This window comes from Apus apus, chromosome 1, assembly GCF_020740795.1.
Source record: "Apus apus isolate bApuApu2 chromosome 1, bApuApu2.pri.cur, whole genome shotgun sequence".
In the NCBI taxonomy this organism is placed as follows: domain Eukaryota; kingdom Metazoa; phylum Chordata; class Aves; order Apodiformes; family Apodidae; genus Apus; species Apus apus.
In genome coordinates, this window is record NC_067282.1 from 57207927 (window position 1) to 57235281 (window position 27355).

The 27355-nt window shown below is 38.7% G+C and overlaps 1 protein-coding gene across 1 annotated transcript in view; it reads right to left on the bottom strand.

The window, feature by feature from the left end:
- Nucleotides 1-6897: 6897 nt before the first annotated feature.
- The window catches only part of EFNB2 (ephrin B2), a 45126-nt gene continuing 24668 nt past the window's right edge, over nt 6898-27355 (bottom strand). The window contains exons 3-5 of the mRNA XM_051642978.1: nt 13155-13247; nt 12279-12392; nt 6898-10683 (exon numbers count right to left, since the gene is read on the bottom strand). Of these exons, the coding sequence (XP_051498938.1) occupies nt 10301-10683; nt 12279-12392; nt 13155-13247 (590 nt within the window). The 3' untranslated portion in view covers nt 6898-10300. The remainder of the gene's footprint in view (nt 10684-12278; nt 12393-13154; nt 13248-27355) is intronic.

The following is a 27355-nucleotide window of genomic DNA, read 5'->3' on the forward strand; positions in this document are numbered from 1 at the left end:
GAATTTTAGTACATTAAAGGACTTTTCTGAGCAGTGACTCTTCAGCTACCAAGAATGATAAAACTCCCACAGCAAAGAACGATAGACTTAAAACACCTGTCAGGACACTAACCTGAAATAATATATTCATATCCCTGTACTGAGTCACACTGACCACATATTTAAACCTTGGACTCCTACACTCCTGGTGAATAATATAAACTCAAAGGCAAATGCATGGTTCTAGACATGATGGAGATTGTGTTAGTCTGATTGCTAGCAGGAGTGTGGTCTGTCTACAAAAGATGGATTGAGAAACAAGGCAAATTGTTAGTACGGGGGTGATTTATGTGGTTTGTGAGGGGAAAAATGAATTAATAGGCCTATTTGAAAAAGGAGTTTTATGCACCAGGTGGAAGATACGACAGAGTATTCAGAGCAGTATTTCCCACCAATGTATTACTAAGGAAACATCCTGATCTTGCTGTACAGAAACATAGGTAGAAACCTCTTAAGCTTTGTGACTGCAGCCAAAAATATAATCCTCCTTCTGGATAGGATGCCTAAGAGGTGCTGAGCAGTTTCAAGTCCTACTGCTTACTATTAATGCAAGCTTAAAGTACTTATCACTGTCCAAGGTGTTTTACAGGAGCAGTGTGCCACAAGGCTGCGGATACAATAACCTCCTGGGACCCAGAAACAGTGTCTCCTGAGAATCCAATGCCCATCTCCAGGTCTGCAGAAGATGCTGCTGTGATCATCATAGCCTTTTCTCCCTGCCTCCATGATTCTCACCACCCATGCAGCTTCCAAGGATTTAGTTAAACCAGGTTCTCCTCATTGTTCTTTTGCAAAGCACGGCTGGCAGAGCATTCGGCAGTGGTGCAACAGATGAGCTAAGGCATGCCAAAATCCCTGGATCAGCCCCCATGTGCCTTCCTTAGGCAACCAGCCCACTTCCAAGAAATCTTTTGATTTCTGAATGACTGCTGTTACAGCCATATGCAGAAAGCTGAATGACTGAGCACCATTGCTCAGGGCTTCAGCCCTGCATTTATCACAATCTTGGTGCTGCAGCAAGGACCATGCAAAACTCCTGTCTTGCGCAACACGGAACAGCTTTGAGAAGGAATAATCAAAGTGTTGGGGATTGAGGCCTTACCACCTCCTCTCCATCTCCCTGCAAAAGCCCGAACAGCCCAGGGTAATCCCTCTCTGTTGGTGACTGAAAAGAGAAAATAGTCAGCCCTCATTATTTTAGCAAGCAGGTATGAGGCCTTTCTAGATGAGGTGTATTGGTGTTTCGATCTGATAGCAACGCGACACAGGCAAAATGTGATGGCAAAATACCTCTCAAAAAACGGATGCAAAAATAAGTCTCCTAAGTCTCATCTGCATGTTCGTAGGCACTGGTCTATTAATGGTGCCTTGAGTGAAGTGATGCTGTGGAAACGTTGCAAGCTACATAGAAAATGAAAAGTGTTGTATAACTTGATAAATATAGTTCTGATGCTATCTTTGAAATATTTAGGCTGGCTGAAAAATCCAAAGGAGAAATGTCTGCTCTTTTCCAATGCAGCACTAGAAGGGGGTGGATGGGAGCTGGCCAAAGGAATTTATGTTTCTTCTGCAGGAACAATGTCTTAGTATAAACCCCTTGTATTGTGTGTAAACACTTAAGTTACAGCTGCTGGTGGCCAAAGCATCCAGACTTTTGTTTTATCACTGCTCGTCATAAGAGATTGACAGTACAAAGCTATGTAAATAAGCTCCAAGCTGGCTGCCACCAGGCCAGTGCACCAGCCATAAAACCAACATCCCTTTCTACTTCTCCGCATCAAGCTGACTTAAGGAAAGGAAACAAAACCAAGTATTTCTTATTTCCAAACTCATTCTGTCTTTCAAATATGCTCAATCAATTTAGAGTGGCACACCAATCAGTTTCTTAATTCTGCTCAAATGATACCTTCCAAAGTCAGCTGCTTATAATTTCATAGAGACTTTAATAGATTTTTCTTTGTTAATTACAAGAAACAAGACAAAATAACCTGTGATATTTTTAGCTTAATATATTGATGAATGGAGATGGAAAATGAACTGGATTTAAATGAGCTATATTTAAATTATATTAAAGAATTTTACTGCATGCTATTTTCTTTCAGATGCTATTGAATAAATACACATTAAAATTCAAACTAAAGATGACTGGAAAACAACAGGCTTAGAAGAAAGCACACTTTTGGTACGAGGACTGTTCCTGTGTTCCACCAGAACTTAATTTTATTTTTTTCATGAAAGCATGGTTACCAGCTGAAATCCAGAGCCAGTCATACAAAAGGAGTCATATAAAACTGCTGCCCAGTCATAGGGCAACATTTGAAAACAAACTTTCCCAGGGAGCAATGACAGATTTATCTAGAAGTGAAACCTTATCTGGGAAGATATGGAGCCCCAGAAAGGTCTTTGGGACTGACAGCTCTGGTGTACTGAGCAGGTAGTCAGGGCATGGCATCCAGGTATGTGATAAACAGGCTGAAGGGAAGAAGCCAACATTTTCTTGGTAGTGGAAACTTGAGAGAAGACCTTCAGAACCAACAGTATGAATCTTTACAGCTTGAACACTATTTTGAGGCCTGTAAAATTCACATACGCTTTTTGGTTATGTACAAAAAGAAAACATGGCACATAATGAAGAAAAGAGTGTGAAGCAAAGGCAGCACACACAGCTATTTTTACCTCTTGCATCATCATTTGGATTTCTCCAAATCTTGAGATTTTTCAGTGATACACAGTGTTCTTTTGCATCTTCTTCTGCTCACATCCTCCAGTAATCCTCATGGTGATGAAGGCTGAAATGCTATTGCTTCTGAATAATTACTAGATTGTTCATGTGATCGTATAAATTAAACAGCTGAGTTTAAATAAAGACAACATTTGGTATTTTTATCTAATTATGAGATTCGGAAAGACTGGGAACGTGATGCGTGGGGATGAACAGATAATATAACAACAGCAAACAGCTGACCTGTTGGCTTGCATATGGAATAGAATTGAAGGCAGAAGTAGGCAAGAATGAGTTTAAATATTAGAAGAGAGGACAAAAAGACACATAAAAATGGGAACAATTTTTATTATACATTTGCTGGTAATCCAACCTACTGTTAATTAACAGATACAGCAAATTGCTGAAGATGCTCAATAAAATACAAATTACAATTGTTATGCCATTTAATAGCAGTCTCTTATAAAAGCATGTCATTGTTGGTATGTTTTTGAGTACACTCTTTACAATATTAAGTACAACACTCTTAGAAAGCAATTTCTCATAGCTAAGAAGTATAATAAAATCTGTATGAGCATTGCTTATGCATGTGCAGTTCTGAACCATGATAAGTAGGATCAGATATCAAACTGATTCATACTAATTTATATCCAAAAAAGGTCTGATCTACAAGCAACTATTCCTCTACCCTGAATGGATTCCCTGTATTATTAAATTAATTGCACTTCTTCAGCAGCCTAAGCGTGTAAGGTTCTGTCAACGCACTTAAGAAAACAGAAGTCGTATTCCAGAGCTTACGAAAGCTATACACAAATTTCTCTGCTGATTAGACTTTTACTAGTCCTACAGTTATCCAGTTCTTGCAGATCTTTGATGTCTTTTTCACAGGACCTCAGCTTGCATAAAAGACTGAGTTCTGGTCTCAGTTCTCCATCCCACGTAGGCTCTTTCTCTTAGTGTCTATCAAAACAACCTGGCCTGTTCTCACCTGCTCAAACCAACAGCCAATACTTAGCAAACACTAATCTTATTTGAATTCCATCTGTCAATGTTTTCCTCTGCTTTCAGTTACCTGTTTTCCATCAAAACCTTTGCCAGAGCTGCAAAGACAGTGTCTCTCTAACTATTTCCACAGATGAGCCTTTCATCTTTGTCTGCTTTCTCCCTGGAATTTTTGTCATTAGATGTTCCCAAGACTCCTCCTTGGGAAGCCACTGCCCTCTCACACCCCTTCCCTCTCCAGTCCTCCTCCATCTGCTCCAGAGGCCTTTCTCCAGGAACAGCCACCTGCAGCTCCCTCCTCATCCTCATTACACATGGGCAGGCTCTTGCCCCTGCGGCAAGAGTTTCCAGCCCCTGTTCGCCAGCACCTTACCCATCATTGGCAGATCCAGACACAGGCAAGGATATCATCTGCACGTTACTTCCAACAGGAACTCCATTTCCACCATCAGCCCCATGATGTTATCTGTAGGATGACTCCTATGGGTTGGGTTATGCCTTAATTAAGCATCAAAGTATTTTTGTGAGTCATGTGAAAGACAGGTATTATTTTATTTCATAAATGATTCAGCTCAGTCAGCTGAATCCAGCACCATTCGGATTATGAATGGCACAATCATGAATACACTGTGGTATATCCTCCAACCCTCATCTTTTTCCAAAACAAATATTACTTGATTTCAGATCTGGTGAATCATGTAATGACATGCCAACTTTATAATGAGTATGTTTGGTGGTTTTAGACCCTGGGTCTTTCCCCCACCCAAATTTCTATTGTGGCTATTAAGATGGAGAGCATCTCTTAGGAAGACTGAGGGGTTTTATTTTATTTTGCTTATCACTACACAATTTTAAGCTTTTCTGCAAAACAAAAATTTACAGTGCCTATAGAATCAAAATAGCATGTTGCTGACTGAGTGAGCATTTGATCAATGCATTACGGCAAAGCTGCAGAGAAAGGCTAAAGACAGAGGTATAAGGTTTTAAACCCAGGTAGTAACATTGTTATGCTTCCTTCATGAGGCACTATTTTATGTAACAGATCCTTATTCCACTCTAGATGGATAACAACTGTGAATTGTAATTTTATTTTCCACTTAGCAGAGCCTATTGACTTGGACTAGTTCTTGCCAGGGAACCAGTTGCATAATAAAGGCAGTAAATTCTGATTTTTGTGCTTGTTTGATAATTACTAGTGCAGTGTCAGCAGCAGTGCAAAATGCAAGTACGATTTTTTTTTCTCTGTGTACGTTATAAAAGGTGGGTTATAAGTCAATGACTTTATGCTGAGTGTCTAAGGCACATATCATTTACTAAAATGAGTTTAGCAGACTCAGTGGAGGTTTTCTTATGTTTGTGAAGGTGTGTGTGAAAAGTCCTCATGTTAACCCTGTGTCTTTGTCTCCAAGTGTAACTACATGCATAAAGTTACACCAGCAACCATTTTTTCACCCCCAGTGGAGACACCATTTATAGCAACACTGCTTTTCTCTTATTGCTAAAACAGTGACAAAAGTAGGTGTGTGTGGGTGTGCGTATACATGCAAGTTATAAATATACATATAATTATATAACGTTTATCATAGATGGAAAAAAGAGGCACAAAACCAAAAATGCCATGTAAACTTGACACTATTGAATTTTTCTTATCACCACCTTCCAGTATTTACCAAGGCCTAAAATAAAAACAATAGCCTTAGTCCCAACTGAGCTAGAGTCACAGCTCTAACAGATGGTTGCACCAGACAAGCTTTTAGCTTAGACCAGACTTGAGCACCTCACAGCCATTAATGACATAGGCACCCTCCAGGAAACTCACCGAGCTGAGCAAGTGAAATCCCCCACGTGCAAGCATGATGCAGGAAGTGAAGTCTCAATCCATCCAGATATGTGTGTGCCTCTGAGTATGCAAGACTTAGAGGTGGCTCACAGACATACATGCAAGATTAGGGCCGAGAGGTTTAACTGACTACCCAGAGGATGCTCACACACTCCCCCATGGGCAGTTACACCTTCTGCTCGACTAAGTAACTCTCCCAAGGACATCTGTAGCAGTCAGGAGATGAACCTAAGTGCCACTGTGTGGCTTTCCCACTAAGGTCAACTTGCAGCACAGATTCTGTAAACCAGACCTATAAAATGAGCTCCTTCAGCAAGAAGCCACACTAGCCAAACTGTTTTAACAGTTTATAGGGGTTTTTGTAAGTCTGGTTTCAGGATACTTGTGCCATTGCAACACATTAAGTGCCTTTGCCATATAGTAATTTGTTCCTGGATTATTCAGAAAAGAAAAATAGTAATTTGACAAATGGAAATTGCATGACCTGTGCTATGAATAACTGGCTGCCTTTCTTAAATGAAAACTCTTAATACAAATTGGCACCTGCTGTTTAAGTGACAGATGCATCTTTCCCCACTATGGACCATCCCACCTGTTACTCCATGGATAATCACACCATTTATGCACTGCCAACAAACTGAAAGGTGCTTCACTTTCAAGGTGACTGGGCTTTGTAAAAAAATGAAGGTACTATTTATTAAATGAGAGATTTCATTATCCTAATGAAAATTACAGTAACAGAATCACAGATCTTGTAGCAAGGCTTGTTTCACCTGCACGTGTTGGCCCCCACCTTCCTTAAGGCACAGTACAGAAGGGATGGGACTGTGCACAGCCCCACTGAAAGAACCATGCAGAGATGTTTTGACACTGCAGATTTCTAATCCTTTGCCATTCTCCCAACATCTTCCATCCAACATCACCCACTCCATAATGTCTGGGAATTATTTATGTGGTTATAATCTCATCTCCCAGATCTCCCAGGCAACCTGGCTATTGCACCTGACTGAAGTTCACTGACTTCCAAGGGCATAAGACCCTTTTTTTTTTTTTTACATCTGCTGATATATGCAAGAGAAAGTCTGGGAAAGAAGTAGGTTAACAGACGTCAGTGTATTATAAGGAGCTTTCTTTCCTATAAACAACTAGCAATCAGGTTGGAGAGATGGGAAGAAGAGAGAGATAAAAGGAGGGAGAGGCAGAGGGAGGCATGCTCGGTGTCTCTTATTTATTTTCATCTTTTAAAAAAGAAAAAAAAATATTGCAGAACAAAAGAAGAAAACAGAAGGCAAGATTTCCATAGGAAAAAAATATTTTATTTTTTTAAGAACAAATTCAGTTTGAAACAGACGTGGAATGTGATCTTCATAATTTTCATTTTCTGGGAACTAATTGTAATGTGGAACTAAAGCAGATTTCAAACTTATGACCAGCTAGTTTTAAAACAGAACAAAACAAAGAAACAAAAACAAAACAAAAAGAATTAAAGAAGAAATTATTTATAACTCAAGCATAATACTGTGTTACTTACAAACTGGACAAAGAAATTCTTAAATAAATATTCATGGTACACAATTTCAGCACAAATATGCGGCAATTTGGCAACGTTTTATACCATTTTTTTCCTCAATACAGTGCAAAGGGGAATGACACTGCCTTTAAACAAGCTGTAGCTAAATACATTGCAAAATTCAAATTTTATACAAAACATCTTACTCGGACTTTATAAAAAACCAACATTGCTCTATATACAGAATCTGGTTAAGAAAAGCCATTTTTGTCTTGTTTCATGTGGGTTTAATTATTATTTAAAAAGGTGAATAAGGCTACTGTAACACCCCAAATCCATATACAGTAAATCTGAACCTATATACAGCATCTTCACTTAGACATGATGGTGCAAATTCCAAGTTGGGTGACTGGGGATGATCATACAAGCAAGGCATTTACAGTAACTTTTCAAAGCTGGACCAACGTCAAATAAAGGAACAGTTGGTAGATTGTCATAATTCTGCACCAGACACAAAACAGACGCACAGTACATTTTTTTTTTTCAATTGGTTGCAGGTTGCTCTTGAGCAATTAGTCTGATTTTTTTTTTCTTCACAGTTTAGTACATAACTAGAATGTAGCAAACTGATGAAACAGATCTCATTTAATAAAAATCAGTATCAGTAAACCCATCATGTCCCTTCCTCCCCCCAAATAAAATCTTAATGACTTACAAGAGAACCTTGTATGGATGGATTCACAGAAAGGAAGGGTTGTTGAAAAGAATTACATATGTACTGTAGTTAGTCACCATGGTAACCTTCCACAGAACCATGGGTTGGGATTTTTTGTTTTGTTTCTCTCTTTTGGACCAACATCCCAGCATCATTTTCAGGTTCAGGAAACAGAGAGTGATCATTTCTATGACAGATTTTTTTTTTTTAATTTTTTTTTTTTCAGGTGCTCACTGAAGGTCTGAGAACCCCAAAATGCTGTTGCTACATTTTCTTTCCAAATCAGAAAGCAAAGTGTTACCATAGTAACATGACTACGTTAGAAATGTCTATTTGCATAGCACATATAAAAGTAGAGGTTTTTTATTTCCTCCCCAGGGTGGGAGCTTTAGGGGAACAGCCACGCTAAAGAGAAAACTTTAACCTGAAAAGCCCCTTTACGAACCTCAATGAAATCTACAGAACACATTAGCCCATAAGGCAAGGGAAAACACAACACAGAAAATAAATGCCGGCACATCTTGGCATTGTTAAATACGTGATGCTGTAACATTGATTACCTGATATTCTGGTCCTTATCTTCACTAGTTTTCTCTTATTAGATGCTTTGGATTTTATTTTTTTTAATACACTCTCATTATTTGATGTTTGATGTTTTACCCAGAAGCAGCTGTGGTTTTTTTAAACGCATATATATGCATATATAAACATATATATGTGTGCATATACATACATACACACATCCACATATATATATGTGAAATGATGACAAGTTAAGACTATTTAATTGCCGCAAACAAATTTCACATCTTCTGGTGTAGATTCTGTGCAATCTCAAAGTATATATTAGTAAAAAAGGCAAACCAAAACAAAAAGGACGAACGAATGAAAGAAAATCTCTCACTTTATATCCCTTGTGTTCTATATATCTATTATAAATAAGACATAGTTTCCTTCTCCATCTCAGTGTCATAATTTATTTTATTCTTACAGACTGCAAGAGGTTTGCCATATGTGCTTTAACTTTGCAACAGAGCACCAATGAACTGCTGTGTCAGTCACAGTACCTACACTCGCTGTGCAGGGACAGCACTACAAAAACCAAAGTGTCAAAAGGCTCAGTGAGAAAGAAATTCTGGCTTATTTTTAGAGATGAGAAAGTGTTTGGTTGTGTATTTTTTTCCCCCACAACTCTACCAGTGGTAGAATGACAGCTCATTTGACCCATTGGCTTATAATCATCTTGGTCAGATTTGGCTTTCTGCTGTATTCTTAAATGCTTTCCCTGTGCTGAGTATAATGTGATAGTATAGCAGCTGAGTCTGCTTAAAAATCATCCAAAGCAGACTACATTTTCTCTACAGCTTTAAAGCTGTGTATTTTATTGCCAGTACCACAACAGCCCTGCCCTAATATATCCTCAGTGGCCTGCTATTGTTTTGTCCTCTCTAAGCTTCTTCACTTACTAACAATACCCCTTTGTTCTACTGTATTGAAGATACTATTTTGTTCCTGCACACTGGTATTGGATAACCACGAATTCCTTCAAATGCAGCCCTAATCCACTGCGTGTGTTACTGTGTCTCCTATCTGCCTCTTCAAATTTAGCATACCAAAGTGCTGTGCTACCTAAATGTCTTTTTTTTTCTTTTTTCTTTTTTTCTTCCCAGCTTCTATTTTTGAGGCAGTAGTATTCAATTGCAACTGCAGTCAGCCCTTCAGTCCACCACCCAGTCCTGCTCTTGACTTTGTTGTCATCCTAACTTTTTGGCTGGAAGGCTCCTTACTATCAAACACAATTTCTATAAATGCACTACCCATTCAAGTGAGGCTGCTGTAGCAGATGGATGGAGCGTGGATCTCCAAACATTAATGTTCCATTAGTGATTCAGAAGGTGGAGTGAAAGGAAATCTTATGTGAAGGATGGCCGAGCCTCGGATAACAGAAACAAATGGAACAGTGATGGACTAAAAGCAAGAGAACTTTAACAAGTCTTACTTAGACACCAAGGTCTGTGTGACAAATCCAGTACACACTGAGAGAGACACACGAAAGTCAGAAGATTGCATTTCAAGCTTGATATATCCTAGAGCACTTTCCTAGGATGCCTAAAGCTATTAACATCCATGGATCACTCCATCTTCCCTTGGCTTTTGTACATGCCTGAACGCCTGCAGCACATGGCTTTGAGGATGATGAATGTAACAAAAGTACAGCAATCAGAATGGGCGTCTTCTATGTAAAAGTCTTCCAGCTTTTAGTGAATACTTATTCACTGAGATAGGAATTCTACAGACTAGGTAAGCTGTCCAGCTCACGTTGGCTCCCGGCGAAAGAGCTGTCGCCTTCTTCCCCCCTGTGCTTGAGTCAATGCTTGTGCACAAGGCGTCATCACAAACTCCAACAGAAAGCGTTTGACCAGTGAGTTTCCTCTACGACTCAACTGTACCACAGAGTTGGCTGTGTGTTTCTCAGACCTTGTAATAAATGTTTGCTGGGCTCTGAGGAGGCATCTCTTGAACTATGTACACCGGATGTCCATAGTCGCCACTGACCTTTTCATAGTGGGGGCAAAAGACACTGTCTGCAGTCCTTAGAGGAATGATAATGTCACTGGGCTCAGAACCATTGTTGTTGCCACTGCGTTTTGGGGTGGCTAATGTACTAAGTGAGAGAGTTGTGGTGTGTTGCGGGGAATGCTTCCTGTGTCTTCTCCGGTACTTCAACAAAAGAACCACCAAAGTGATGATGATGACGATGAAAATAATGCACCCTGATGCAATCCCTGCAAATAAGGCCACCTCTGAACCCAGTATACTGGAATGCCCAGCCTTACTGCCATCTGTGCTAGATCCTGAAAAGAACAGAAATACAACAGACAAAAGTTATTGCCATCCTGTGATCCGTTTACGCTGCTTAAAAATGTGTAGAGTAAGCAAGACTGGAAGAATTAACTGACAGCTAAACTTTGACAGACCAATTACCCTGTTAGATAGTTAAATGCAAACAGCCGCAGTCAGCAATCAATATTAAACAAGACTTTGTGTCTGCTGGTCTCACTTTGTGCTGCTCCTGAACCACCCCGTTTCATACATCATCATCCATCAGCAGCGAGGGCCAGCACTGACAAGGCAGCCTTTGACACACACAGCATCTTTTCACAGATGCTGACCAGCCCTGAGAAGCAGAAAGGGATCAGATAGGACTGTGAGGGGAAAATGACACAGGGAAATGACAATTCTCAGGACAACTGGCACTGTTCAGTGTCACCCTGTTCTGCTATTTTATCTTTCTCATATTGATTTAAGTTCAACTGTCCTTAGTGCCTCTTCACGTGGACTCCTCTTGCTCACACATTAAAGAAAGGAGCTTGAGGCAAGTGTGGGAAAGGTAAAATGGCGATGGCATACATCTTTACATTTTCTTAAAAGAAAACAACATAATGCATTTGGTAGCATGAAAAAGTGCTGAGTTGCCTGTTGAGTATTTGGCGCCATCACACCATTGTGCTAGTTGTCACAAAAATGAGTGCTCAGTTGACACTGTTTCACTTGAGAATTGGAACCAACTTCCCTCTCTCGATGCTCACTGACAGGTAGAAGAATGCTGCAGATGCTATGTCCACGTAACTGTGAACTTTTCCTACTGGTAACTCTGCAGGAAATGGCTGAAGCCTGTGCAGTGACTGCCACATCAAAGATTCATTCGCCCAGTAACTAATAACAGAGCTAGGAAGGAAAACCTGCAGACATTTTCAGGAACCCCAGAATCAACTGTCAAGAAGTTCTGCTTTCTAGCATTCCCAAATCACCGAATTTTCTTCCAGAGACCTTGGGTCTTAAGAGTTAGGATTTTTCTTGTTCACCTAATGTATGAAATGCATCCAGAAGTTACTTGTTTGGAACCATCTGTTTACCTTGTTTAGGTAATTATTTTTAAAGATTAATTCTTAAAATTTAGTGAAAGACCAGCTATTCATACGTAGACTTTATATGGTCAGTTAAAGGATCAGGATATTAATTATTAATTATAGATGTCTTGAAATAAACTTTATAAATGGCTGTCGAGAACCACTTGATAATGTATTATCCGGGAAGAGAAAGACAGAAAGACTTGTTCATCTGCCAGAGTACTAAATGTAAGGCAGCATTTACCATCGTAAAGCTGCTTAGCAAATGTCCTATCCAAAAACTTTCCTGTAAATGAGTGATATTCTCACAAGACGTAATTAACTTCCACTGCAGAGTGGAAGAGGGGAGAAAGCAGCTGTTGCCAAACTTGCAGCTCCCAGCTCTATCCACGAGAGCATGAGAACTGGCTTTTGCTTCACATTAGTATGAAAACATAGTTTTTTCTGGCCATTTTAATGGTAAAACATAATGCGTTTGGGGACAAAGGAGGACACTCCACCAGAGTGCCGTCCCAGGCGTGAGCCCTGCTGCAACCTACCTGAATGGTCCTTCACGAAGGGGCTGGTGGTGGAACTCTTCCCGTTGGTGCCAGCTTCCTGCTCGGGGCGCTTGGTGGGATCCGTGTGCCGGGGTGGCCCTGCCGAGTTGGGATCTGGGGGAGAGAAAGACGACTCGTGCAGCTTTGGCACTTGATTGTACAGAGCCTTATAAGCCGGCTCTAGGTACCTCATGAGACACAAATGGTTTTGAACAGAAGAATCTTTATGTGAAAGACTGGCAGATATAAGAATGTAATTTTCCTTTTAAAGCAAAATGATTATATTAGTTATTTCAGAGGTTTAAACTGTGAGGCCATCAGCAGAAAGTATAGGGACTCCTGTAATTGGCAAGAAAAGCTTTGCAGATGACATTTCAGTCTAACTAAGGAAGCTGACTGACTACTAAACCAACTTCTACTTAGAAGAATAATTCTTTCTTCCTGCACAATAGGTTATCTATATGTGAAAAGAGACAATGAACAAAAACCTCTCTGTAATCAGAATTCATAACAAGCAAACTATAGAAATATTAGCTTCCCTCCTTTCATGTATTTTAAATAATTTTGAACAGCAGAGTTATGGCTTTTGTTTTCAAAATAAAAAAAAAATAAAATGACTGAAACACACTACTCCCAAGTGACCTTTCCTTCTAGGGATTTCTCCAGTGAAGAGATCTTATTACACTAACCCTCCTCCTGTATAAAACTGTCAGTAGCCGAAGAAGAGAAAATAGATTTTGCTTTCAGACTACAAGGGAGGAGTGACCATGCTAGACTCGGTTGGCTCTCTGCTCTACACTGCTTAAAGAAGCCTGAAAACTAAAAAGACACTGAGACTGATCAAAGTGATTTCATGAAACAGCAGATGGTCTTTACCTTGTCCAACTTTCATGAGGATCTTCATGGTTTTTGTCTGGCACACCCCTCCCTCCTGGTTATCCAGGCCCTCCAAAGACCCATTTGATGTTGCTGATTGAAAATAAAAGAAAAATAAAAATAAATAAAAATAAATAAAAATCAGGAAATCAACAGGCAAAGTGATGTGAACATGAGTGTCTGAAACAAGAAATCTTTCAATCTACCAGGACCTGTTCTTGCTGCTCAGGCTGACCTATGGAAAGTTGTGAAATGTTGAAAGACAAAGGAATGAATACACTGGTAAGCCATACAATATATACAAATGAAGGAATGGGTTATCAAGGTGTCAAATTTACCCAGTGACCTTTTTCTCTATGTACAATTGACTGACTGATTGACTGACTTGGGATGAAAACACAGGACCTTGCTAAAAGGTGATGGAGTCAGCTGAAAAGGAAGCCCTAGCAGGCTCAGAGGAGCAGAGCACTGAAAATTCACCCTTTTTTTTCCCCCAACAATATCTTTATAATCACTACATTACACCTGCTTCCTCTATTACAAATCTCCTGCTGGAAGAAGTGAACGCATACAAAAGAACCAGGTGAAAGCTGAGATTCTGCACTGATTGGAAAACCATTTAATATTTTAAAGTACAATCTCACTTTTCTCAGCATTGAGGAGCCTCCGCGGGGGTGGGTAGCAGGGGGGAAATACACTCTATTCTCACGGAAACCTTTTAGCTCGTACAAACAAACGGGTGCTTTCCTCTGTGTTTATATTGTTCCCGCTTATCTAGATGCTGGCTGGAACCACTGTGTGCCCTGGCACAAGTTGACACTGCAATGTGATTTGAGCGCTAAGCACAACTACCTTGGAGAATCCAGAATGTTGACTCATGGACTAGGGGTGCGCCGCTGCCGCTGGAGCCAGCTGTTGGTTGCGAAACCCCAACAGCTGCTGGAAAACTATTTGGCAGCTCCCCAGGCGCTGGCATATCAGTGCCATGCCGCACTGTGCCAGGCACGGGCCATAGTGGCAAAGCAGGCACATCTACCAGCAGTGAACTCCAGCTTCACTGCTTAGGGATCATACCAGAGGTTTTCCCACCCCAGCTGTCCTAGGGGTGGAAATTTCACCATCATTTCTTGGAGCTGTTTAACCAAGGCCCAAAACGCAAGTACAGCCAGGTGCATGCAGGCGCACCGGCACCAGGCCACCAGCTGGAGAAGACAAACAGAAAATTGGAGATAATGAAGCCTGCTGCTTGCTGTGGCTATGATGAACTGCTTAAGCAGTACTTCCCTGCCTCTACCCCTCTCCTTTCAGCTTGCGACCTCATTCAACCAGGGCTTCACACTGTTTGGATCTTTGTTATTAATTCTTGCTCCTTCTCTTTTGCCTTACTTGGGGATTTTCTTTCAGATGCAGCCCATGTATATTTCCTTTTTCCTTCACAATGTCTTCCTAACCCCATGGCAGTATTTTTCTTGCTCTAATCTTCTCTCTAGCCATAAAGATATAAACCCCATATAGCTGAACCCTGCTTCCTAGCCTTTGATCTACTTCTTGGTTTTATTCTGCTTCGGCCTCTTTTGTGACTAACTCGAATTACAGCCACCATACAAACTTCCTAGATTGTGCTTTCTATTCCTAAACTTCCCTCATACATGGTCCCTCCCAGTTCCTCCTCTTGTTCCCTCCCCCCTGTTAAAACATTACAATGGCCATAAGTGCAACTACTTCTTTTCTAACTTGCAAAAAGACTTCTTAAAATATAAAAGAGCACAATGAGTAATTTAAGATAAAAGCCAATTTGAAATGTGCCACTGCATTGCCAGGCTCAGAAAATAATGGAGACATATAGTTTTGTTTTCTTTAGGTTTTTTCCAGAGGGAAAAAAAATCAATACTAAGAACCAGTTCTGGACATAAATCAAAACGTGTCTTTGCTGAAAGTGTTTTTTATGACCTATTTGCCAACGTACCGGCACAAGGACATGGGAAAAAAAGCAGTGAATAGAAATACCAAGCTGAGCATCAGCTGAAAGTACATCTAATAAACACTGACTTTATCTTGCAGTTTTGGTGATTCTTTGTTTGTTTTTTAAACCATGGCAATGGGGCTCACATCTCCTTAAACACCTTCTACTTGATTTTAATCGAATAGAGTGCTACTGCTGCTGAACAACAATGCCTTTTTACTCTTTAAAGGCCTATCCATTTAACCCAGAGCGCAGGAGACCTCAATAAGATGCAGGGGATGTAGTTTGACCTCAGTACAGAATAAGAAAGTAAGACAGCAAAAAGAATGCAAAATTACTTCAAATACAGTCTCCAAATGGGAAGGCCCAGATGTACAATGAGTCTGGTTGTGTGCCTACGCAAGCGCAATCCGTCTTGCTTGCTTGCTAAAAGAATGCTTTCATAGCTTTGATGTCAGATGAATGAATCTGCAAAAGTATTCACTTTTTCCATAGTTCTTCAAGAGGTTTTCAGAAAGCCTATGTTATAGCTCAGAGTACAGACTGCTATGTACTGAGGAATGGGGAATTTTCGAAGAGGAGTATTTCAGTTACAGAGAAAAGTTTCTATCTCAGCTTCACCCTGTAATTAAACCAACAATTACCTAAGGCCACCGGAGGAAATTATTTTTCAAAATTCATTAAGACGATTGAAATTTAACCTCACATATCCCTAGTGTACCAGGAAGAAAGTGGATAGTTTTAAACACATAGTTTCAAGCTTTGAAAGGCTGCATAGAGAAAAAGAAGTAATCTGGGACATCAGAGAAAACACGTTTCATACTGCTAATGCCCCTTGACAGTTCAGTGTGCAGAAGTCAAACAAGGGAGCGAGTACAAACTCCTCAACCACTTGCCTCTGCCTTTCTATACTGATCTCCAAATAAAAATTATGCCTCCTATCATGTAAGCTCCTTCACCAAACTCAGCAGCAAAATGACCATGTACCTGGAGCTCTTCTCACTCTGTAAGGGGTTGGACCAGATGATATTTAAAGTCCCTTCCAATCCAAACCATTCTATGATGTTATGATTCTATCATATATATTAAACAAAAAAGTGTCTGTTACAAAGTTTTCAGGGTACAAACACAGCAATGCACAAGTTCCTTGCATTTAAAATGGAAATACTACTCTCTGGAGTGTTTATATGATCAAATTTTAGACCTTCCATCCAGTTTATTTTTACATACATATACCTAAGAAATAACAGGCTTGGGGGTTTTTTATACTTAGGTCTAAATATATATATACTTCAGAGGCAATGACTCATACATGGCCTTGTGCTAAGACAACTACATATAACTTAAATATTTATATTTAATAAACATAATGAATGATTACTAATAAAAAGTTTCTCATGTGTATTATATGTTCTCAGGATCCCACACTTTGCTTTATATTAATACAGCAAGACACAGGAAACTAAAAGCACAATGTTGCTAAACAGGTAGAAAACTATTTGTGTCTTTTTGACAGATAGGTACTTCAGGTTTTCTGAGACCTGTCCTGTTCCGCTGGTGTCAATTGCAAAACGAATATATTATAATATACTATATATATCATATAATATATAATATATAAGACATATTATATATTACATATTATTATATGTAATATTAATATTTACAGTCAAAAGCACTAAATTATTCAGTCAAGAGATTACCACATTTACAAATAAACACATACAATTGCCCTAAAAATTATTAAAATCATAATAAGTTATAAGCAGTGTTTGCAGCAGTCAAGAATTATGTTTGAGCTCCAAATAAACATGGTATGTCTATATTCCTTGAATACAACAGCAGCTGCTGTTTTATAACGCATATAAGTTTGGTTTTTCAACTTTCAGAAAAAACTGACCTCTTACAAAATTATGGTTAAGAGTCTGCTGATGCATTCTCACTTCAGAGAAGCTAGCATGCATTTTCATTTTTATAAAATACTGTCTAACATATCATCTCACTTACACAAGAGGAAATGAAACTATTCAGACCAAAGAATTTCATTACAGCTCTGCCTTCCTTTCATTTTTATATATAAAAAAAAAAAGTAAAAATATGAACTCATGTAAATCAATGCACGATGTTTTACATTTACTTGTTTTTAAAACTTCCCAAGTGTTGTTTACTGAATGAAATGTATTAGTCATAAATGCAGAGGCAGGGAAACAGTGAGTGAAACAGAGTCAGCTGACAAGAATAGTTCCTGGCTATGATTCTCATATAGTCCCCATGGAGAGGAAGTAATATTACATTTTAATATGTCTTCATTTGATTGTTATTACTCTGCCTCCCAGGAGGCCAAGCCACTGCATGGATCTCGGCTGTTTTCAACCTATCAGGTTTGTAACATTGCTCTAATCAGATGGAGAATTAAGCTGCTGGATTTGTGCCTGTATATAGATTTTCATTCACAAAGAGATTAAAAATGAAGGCACAGTCACAAAAATTCAACTTCCTTCACTCCTAAAAACACACAATACAAAATGAAAAAATGCTATCACCATTATTTAAAATAAAACACCACCAGAATAAGATCTCAGCCTCTTAGTTCTGTCACAATTATTACCCACACTTTATGTTTTAGGATTATGAAAAACATTACCTACTTGCAAATTATATGTCACATCCTTTGAACCAACACAACTTTGTAACACATTTATTTCTGGAGCTTGAATAGGAAATGGACTGAATGGCTGCAGAAATTAATTATGATTGTTGTACTTAATTTTCCTGTGAAAATGAAATGGATTTTAAACCACAGACTATAGGAATGAATGACTAATGTCAGCTGGTGGTTGAGGGCAAAATTAGTGTTGCCCCCCTTACTGTGCTGGACAGTACAAGCCACTTGGCAATGTATCAGACACATCATTGATGGGGTCATCAAGAACTAATTGCTGCTGGTGCGGAACTGTTAATAGAAAAATGGGAATTACAGGTTTATTTGGGCAGAACAGTACTGTCCAATAGAAGTGATTAGATTTTTTTTTCTTAAATACTTCCTGAATTCAGCATCAGAAAATAGGTTTCTCAAAATCAAGAGCTAAATAAATAACTCTACCTATCTCCACTTTTCCTCAGCTGTTCTTAGAAACAGAATGAAAAAGTGTAACAGCAGCAAAAATCCACAAAAGCTTTAGATCCAACAGTACTAAGAAGTTATTCCTAAAGCAAAGCTGCACTTGATCTCATATGCACTCACAGGATTACTAAGCGCATCTAAAGCTTTTGAAGGTTTTTTATTTTATTAAGTAACAGAATACTATTTTGGCCAAGCATTGTGTGTTTGTACTTTGACTGCTTTCATCTGCTTTTGGTCCTTTTAATGACTCTCTTAGTAAAGCACCAAATAAATAATTATTCTTTCCCATAAATTATCTAAATTTATGGGATGGGTTTAAGTACACCAGAAATCACACACTGCAAAGCCACAAATCACAGATCACAAAACAGAGGTTGTTTCTAGACCAGCCAGGGATGAAGAACAAGGCAGTTGAGGTAACAGAAAGAGTGTTTTAATTAAATGAATTTTTTTTTTTCTCTCACTTAGTAGCAATGCCAGATCTTCCTGGTGATCTGAAACAACCAAAAAAAATTTGTTCAGGCCACTCACCAAAGAACAGGTAGCTTGGCAAACACTACAATGGGTGAGCTGCAAGTTTTGAGAGAAGATAAATATACTAATTTCAACTACTAGCAACTAACGGTTTACCCTTGCTTGCAGTGACAAAAAATGAAACCAACACTGAATCGTTCCCTTTTCAAAAAAAAAAAGGAACCATCTTTCAAAATGCAACTATCAGCTGTCCCAAACTGGGAACACAAGGGCTGAAACTTAAATTGCATGGATTACTGTCAATGTGTTGTCTGTGTTTCTAACTAGAGACTGGAGACCTCTTCTGTTCAGCTCTTTGTGCATGAATAATAAAACCGCATCCTAACCTTTCTACTGCTCTTACAAAGAAAGAATCTTTAATAAAAAGATAAAAACCTGCTGAATTTGTTTAATTACTACAGGACATGAAACAATAATAAAAAATGTATAAAAATAATTTACCAATAATTTTGCTTTTTTCTAAGATGTCTGTTTTTTTTTTATTGGCCCTTGCAAAGTCAGGGTGGCAGCAGAATTTTGAGCTTCTCAACCTAAAGACCATTCAGAAACTCTCATTCTCTCAATCTTGTTCAACATATTTAGTCAAACTAAGATAGAATTTTTTCTTAAAGGAAAGCTTACGGAGTGTTTATTAATACTCTTGAAGTCAGCCTTTTTCCCCCCTCTATTCACATAAGGCAAAATAATGTGAAGGAAAGGACCAGAATTCTTCCTTCTTCTTTTCCATTTCTCATGCTATTTGTTTTTTAAATTAATTCTTGTGTTCTAAGTCTCAGGATTTACATCTAAGCAGGATCTACAACTTATAGTCTGCACAGCAAGTAAGCAGCAATGCCCTCCCCAGTCAAGCTAAAAGCTGAACAAAATGAAGTGAAATAAAAAAACAGGCCTTTTCTTGCCTGAAAGAAGGAAAAGGCTCTGCAGTGAAACTTTGTGATTCAATTTTCTAAACACCACTCTAAAATGTATTTTGTCCAAATGTGAACAGTGTGACTTGTGGTATTCTGATGTGATTCATGATATAGAGGTCTTTATATAATTCTCCATAAAATTTTCCACTTGTTTTCCTGTGTCCAGAAAGGGACAGATTTTATTACTGTTTCAATTTTTTGGGGAAGGACACATGCAAGACAGAATCAATCAGTCCAGTATTGTAATATACCTTGGTATATACCAACTGTTTAATTCCAGGCATACCTCTGGAAATCCAGACTCTCCTTTCTGCATCTCATGTTGTCCGATTGAGAAGGATCACCCACACACTAAAGTTTGCCCCCTTTTCTACATTCAGAATAATTGCCTTAATTCCACAGAGATATGACACCATACAAGAATACAGGTGGTAATAAAAAACCCTTTATGTCAACAAAGACTCCCCATAAACAGAAAAAAAGGCAGTGAGCAAAAGAGTTGGAAATTATAAAAAAACCTGTGAGTTCCAACTGGTATTTTCTGCCTATAATTTTAAAAACAGTATCACTTTATCTCTGAGTTACGGAATATCACAGCTGAAGTGTACTAAACAGTAAACTATTTGCTGAATTATTATCCATTACATAAGGTCATAGCATCCACCCACAACAAAACTCTATGTGCTTCACTGCTGTCAAGTGTCCCTTTTTAAAAATTCTCTTGGATGATTCAGAGTGTAAAAAATTAAATAAAAGCATCTCAATACTGTATTCACTATGAATGACAATTTAAGTCTTTCATTACAGTTAAGCATTTCTAAAAGTATTTCAGTTCTATATTTCACATACTTTGAGAAATGTTGTCAGATAATGATCTACTGCACACATGGTTGCCTCTAGTTTACATAAACAAATTACATATTTGTGAGCATTGAAGTAACTGTGGCAGATGTAAGCCCACTAATTATGATGTATTCAGAGTCTATCAGAAAGTTTGCATCTGAAACAGATTACTAGCTAGTTAACTTCACCAACCACAAACACGTATTTTATGTAAGTTCATCCTTTCTCCCGGCACACTACTGGCAAAAGCATCTCATGTATGGGGAGATATATCTTCCCTCTACTACAGCAAGCTCTGCTTAACAATTCAGCTGAACAGAACTAATAGAATTAGTTAGCATGCAGGTTACACTGATTGTTGCTAATGACAAGCGGGCTTGCTGGAAACAAGAGCAGATGCTTTTAACGTTAAATGAGGACCTATTTCCTGTATCATACAATCTAAACACTGCTCTTCAGGGATTTTTATCTACTGTGAAAATCTTTCTGGTTTCTGCGTGTAGCACTTGGATAAGAAAGGGTTATACTTAAAGTTCATATTAAATAAATAACAAACCTCTGGCTCATTCTACTGTCACTAATTGCATGCAATGATATTAATGACCCAGTAATTGCTATACGAGTAGCACTGAAGTGGAAAACATCATTTTGAGGCAGAGTTCAACTCTAGGTGGTAGGACTTCACCAGTGACTGAGTTAATGCCTACTGACAGTTCAGAATATAACACTATAGACGAGAAAATGTCCCAGTCTCATGGTTATAACAGTTTAGGTGGACATGATGTTATTTGCTTTGACCACAGAGTCCAGGAGTAACCCCAATAAAGTGCCACAGTCAGAGTTTGCCCTATAGATGAACCTAATTTCTTTCAGGGGAGATGCTCTGTACTATTACAATCTAGAGCAATTTTCCACATGTTTGCTTCAATAAAAGAATACCTTCATCTCCTGCTTTTACATCAAGAACAACAAAAGTGTGCTTTATTGCAAAACACAAAAAGCTATTTACATCATCTAACTATACTTCAGCAATACAAAGTTTGGCACCTGAGTACTGAGATCAATTATGACTCCACTGGATGACTGTGCATTTGGCAAAGACGATCAGAAGTTAAGCAGTGTTTTGATTGCAGTATGCTTATGTTCGTGTTTAGAACTTTCAAATGCCCACAGAGTAAAACTTAATGAGCGAACATTGCTGAAATAAAGCAATATGAATTTCCAACACGCTACAGGACCTCTAGCTCAAATACTTGCCATAAGAAATTAAGGGGTGTAGCTTCTTTACAAATTATCCCATTGGCACATCTCGGTCATTTTAAGAAGTCCAATAGGATAGGTATGTTAATATCTCCAGTATTTTGAATTTTGAAAGGTCTCCAGAGAGGGCAATTCTCCAGAGAGGAGAATTGATACTTTTAAATAATGACATTCACAGTTTTTAATATGTCATTTGAGTTTTATTAGTATAATATTTTTAAGCGGTGGGGTTCGGGGTGTTTTTTGCAACACAAATTATTTCACTGATGTCTCAATGCTGCTACTAAATCTGCTGCGGAAACCTCTGGACGGCAGGTGGAATCAAGTTCCAGTTGGGGCAGCTGGAATTTGAGTTTCAGCTGGGGCTGAACACCTGGAAAGCAGCTTTGTAGAAATGGTACTGGGGGTCCTGGTGAACTCCCAAGTTGACCATGAACCAGTAACACACCCTTGAAGCAAGCCAGTAGCCTCCTGAGCTGCACTGGGCAGAGCACTGTCAGCAGACAGAGGGAGGTGATCCTTCCCTTCTGCTCAGCACTGGTGAGACCACAGCTGGAGTGCTGGGTGCAGTCACAGGCTCCCAGTACAAGACAGACATAGACTGGCAGGATCAAGTCCAGTAAATGCTCATGGAGATAATGAAGGAATTAGTGCATCTGTGTAAGATAAGTGGCTGAGCACCTGGGAAAAGAAGGTTCAGAGGGATCTTATCAACATTATTAAATACCTGGGGGGAAGGTAAAGAAAAAGGAGCCAGATTCTTCACAGTGGTGCCTAGTGACAGGACAAGAAGCAATAGGCACAAACTGAAATACAGGGAATGCTGTTTAAACCTGAGAATTATTTTTTTTTAATGAGAGGGTGACTGAACACTAGAGCAGGTTGTCCAGGTAGGCTGGGGAGTCTCCCCATCCTTGGAGGCATTTAAAACCCAGCTGGACACCATTGTGGACAACTTGCTGCAGCTCAGCCTGCTTGAGCAGGGCCTTGAATGGGAGGCTAGACCATCTCCAGAGATGCTGTCCAAACTCAACCATTCTATGTTCTGCCACCAGCTGCACTGTTGTGGTCTTAATCATTTATGTGCCAACATGAAATATTTGAAAAACAGGTCTGTCTTGGTTTCCCTGACAGGATTTGGATTCAGACTTCTGTTTCTCTCACAGCAGTTCAGTGAGCACACAAGGACAAGTCTACTGCTGCAGTTTAGTTATTTTTGCTGTCTTCGTCTACTGATCAGAAAACTGATAAATCATACTAATGAAGATCCGAACATACTCTTTTAAACCAGCCTTATCAGCTTAATGTGGACTCTTCTCCAAGAACTGCTCAGACTACCTTAAACCTAATCCTGCTTTGACTCACTGAAATGTTTGCATGATTTCCTTGGAAGTGAAAAAAAGCAACTGGAGGACTGCCTATTAGGGCTTAGTTTTACAGTCTGATTTATCATAAATAAATCCTGAAATATGCTTCAACCAAAGTTTTCAGGGTTGATTAAAGTCAGGAAAGAAAGTCCAAACTGACATTTATCCTTGTTTCTCAACCATTTTCAACCCTGCTTTTTAGCTAATGCAGTTCTCAGACAAAAGTACATTTCCCTCCAATCCATCTATGTAAGGACTTTTTTAGGCAAACAATTTCAAGTATTTAAAATGTATTTTATTAAAGCCTTTATAAAAGCTTATGCAGTTCCTGGTATTTTATTTAAGGACTTAAAACATTGTAATACGTAGCACATATAATACAAGCAACTGTATAAATAAAGACTAATCATTCCACTTGATGAGAGAAATGCTCATCACCAAACTTAGGTAAATAAAAGTTAGATACCTTTCAGTATGCTAGCACACTTCAAAGTTTCAGTTTAGACAGGTACTTCTCTCAAAGCAAGGCATGTCTGCCCAGTACACATGCCCCTGATTTAAACAGTTACTCATACCCTGCATATAAAGCATAACTCTTATTCTGCATCTCTTAAGGATGTATATAACTTGTAGACGATCAGAGTTTAAGCTGGTTTTTTTTGCAAAGCACTTCAAGTGTCCCTTTACTGTTGATAGTGTATGTATAAAGACTTGTGAGAATATTGTATCTTTCTTTGTGAATGTACTGCATCTCCGGTAATTATAAATTGTTTATAAGGAATTTAAAAATGAGAAAAATAAATACTGTATAAAAATATTCAGCAGCTTCCTACGAAATTTAAAAATCTGTTTAATTCATGAGTATTTCCTGAAAAATTCTTTCTTCCAGTCTGAGCAATTATTCTTCATTTTCATCTTTCTCCGTATCTATTTGGAATACTTGGGGTGTGGGGGAGGATAAATGTATTTCTTCACAAGATGCCATCAATTAACAAACTGAGCATTCCTGTATTTCATTTCCTTTCCTTAGGAACAGAGAAATAGTAACAAATTTTCTGCTGAACTATCTTTGTCTACTTTAAAGAAGATAAATGGCTGGTATTGCCTAGGTAATGGCAGCAAATATGAACAAAGTCCATCCATCTAAAATAGCCTTATTCTCTTACAAGACCCGTGTGGTCTGGGACAAAACCCCAAAGGACCATTACTATTAATCCTGTAGGTCTTAGACTCTGTCAGAAATCTGAAGCTGCACAGTGATTTTTTTTTTCCTTCATAATATTATTTGTATGAGCTGTATTTATATTTAATTCAACAAGAGCTAAGTGGTATTGCCGATATATCCCCTAAAAGACTCTTAGCAAAGTCAAAGACTGACCTCTGGATATAATTTTACACTAAGAAGAAAATAATTTATCTAATTTTCTGAGGAAGGAGGAGGGGAAAGGAAACAAAAACGTAATCTCTGTACAACTAGAATTGGGGCTGCTATTATGACATAGGCTTTCACTAACACTGCGGCCACCAAAAAATAAGTAACAATAGACTCCTGGACCACGAAGTCTTTAACAAAAAGGATGGAAAATGTCTTTGTTGAAAAAGAAATGGAATGGAAATTCTGATACCGTTTTGTCCCAGTTTTAGCTAGTTCAGAATCAACCTCCAAACAAAGAAAAAAACCTACTGTTTCCTTTATGGTAGCTCTCACTAGGTGTTTGGGAGGTTGCAACGGGGCTGCAGACTGAAGGCTGCCTCAGAGAGGTGTCAGAATGCCCAGCCAGCCAGATTAGCCCATGTTTAAACTGTCTGGTCAGAATACTAAAATAACATTTAAATACAAATCTATTTGGCCACGCAAAGAGATTTATTCTTCCCAGCTGGGCCATATTTCAGGGCACAATCTATACTGTCCTTTAATGTGTTCTTCCTCAGACAGTTATTGCCCCTTAATTATAACAGAATGACAAAGTGAAAACATAAAAAGCCTTTTGAGTTTTTTCAAACTCAGTTAATGCTAAAGTTTCAGAATGACTGTTTTGATTTTAAAAGCCACTGCACTATTAAAAGAGTTAACCAAAACATAGTGCTGTTAGCCAGTGTAAACCTTTAAATCAGTCAGGGATCAAATATATATTATATATATGCTTTTTAATTTAAGCCAGAAGCCAATTATGTAAATGATTACTTGAAAAAAGTTTTTTAAAAAAAAAAAATAAGGAGAGCTGAGTATTCCATTTTGCCAATGTCAAAGCCAATGAGCATCATTAGCTCAGCAAGCTTGGCTTAATGGGGTCACAGGCAGAGCAGGTTTTTTAAAAGCAACTCTTTCTAGGACCATTCTGTAGCCCCTTCCTACGTCTCAAGCCATTCTTTTACAAATTTTCAATAGGTGAAGATTTCATCGCAGGTGACTTATTTTTTAATGCTGACGATGCCAGCCCATAATCTTCATTTTACTTATGCAAAAGAAGAGATGAAGTGAACAGAGTACGTGCTTGCTTGGCCAAACTATCTAAGGAGTGTGGTGACAGCTCGAAGGCAAGTGGCACTGCTCCCTTCCCTCTGGCACAGCTTCTCACCGGCTTCCCCAGGGTGCTCCCTCAGTGCAAACCCAGGAGACCAATGTGCTCCCTGTGCCCTCTGACTGAAGACTAAGTTTGTTGGGAAAGGTTCAGGATGAGTCCTGTTCAACAAAAGTAAGTATATTTGGTGTATTATATCTGCTTGTACTACACCAACACATCTCGCTCCCATACAAACACCTGAGACAAATTCTTCAGCAGTTACACCATGACCCAAATACTTGCAGATCAGTCCCCTAGTATTGAGAAGATACTCATGGCTCATTCTGAGCAATCCACAACAGCATAAAATTATACTTCACTCCCTAATGATGCAAAGACATAAAAAGACTTCTAATGCAAACATCAGAGCTGCAAATCTGCACACCCTTCTGCTTCACTTTGCCCTCTGCACAGATATCTATGTTGTTGGGTATGATGAATCTTCCCTCATGCATCTGAATAAGGGTTTCCTTAGAGACTTACGTTATGTTAGCTAAATGGTCGCATATTTTAGGATAATCTAACATTAATACTTCTGAGATCACAAGTACATTTGACCTTCTCCAGTTCTACTGAAAAGAAATCAGATAACTGGAGGAAAATGAATCTATTAATTTCCCAGGAACCAAAAATTGATGATAGCAAGAAAGAGAAAAGCAAGGACACTCTGTTACATCATTTATTCAATTTCACAATACCATTCAGTATCATCTTTCCAAGTACTGCTGTTCACAGAATTAACTCTTTGAATCCTGATACTCATACTGAGGATATCTTGCCAAGAAACGGATTAGATTATTTTTGGACTAAAGTACCATTCAATGGGAAAGGAGGCATTAGAAACTCATCCATGTTGCTTTTAAAAAGATCACAAATTGTGGAATGAGAAAAGCTGCTTTTTTTATATGCTTAGACCTAGAAAAGTAATGAGTAGAAAAGATCTCCTCCTGCTATACATATCATTAATACATCTGGATAATACAAAAATTATGGCTGGAAGAATTCCTGCACAATCACATTTCCCTAAAGGTGCACAGGGTTCAGGAAGCTGCTTCATCCTGTTTTGTTACTCCTCATCCCGATATGACTAAACCCCTAATCTGAATAGAGATTTTACTGTTTAATACAGCTCCACATACCACACTTTATTACCTTAGAAAAACAAACCATGTTTTCAAATAATGGCAAGATGACAAAGGTACGTGACGATGCACAAAACATATAAAGGGCTGGCTACAGCCTGTCAGCATAAACAGCATGAGATGAGGCTGCAGACGCAGCCATAGTGACGACTGCAAAGATGCTGGGCTTAGTAAACTCGTCTCAGGTTTGTTTGATGCCCCTTAGTGAAAGGAATAAAAGATGCTAAAATACTTTGAAATCAAAAGCTGGCACATAAAATGCACTGCAGCCTTTACTTGATAGCAATCCCACCCCTCCAAAAAAACTCCCAGCAAATCAAGATAAAATTCAAAACCCCCAACAAGCAAGAAAGGGAGTGAGAGAGACAGGGAGTGAGAGAGAAAGGGAGTGAGGAAGCAGTATCAGTCAGTGGGAGACCCAGTGCACACCCCTTTTAGGACTGTGCACACCTGCTAAATTACAGGTCTGGCAATAGGGATGTAAGCAAACAAT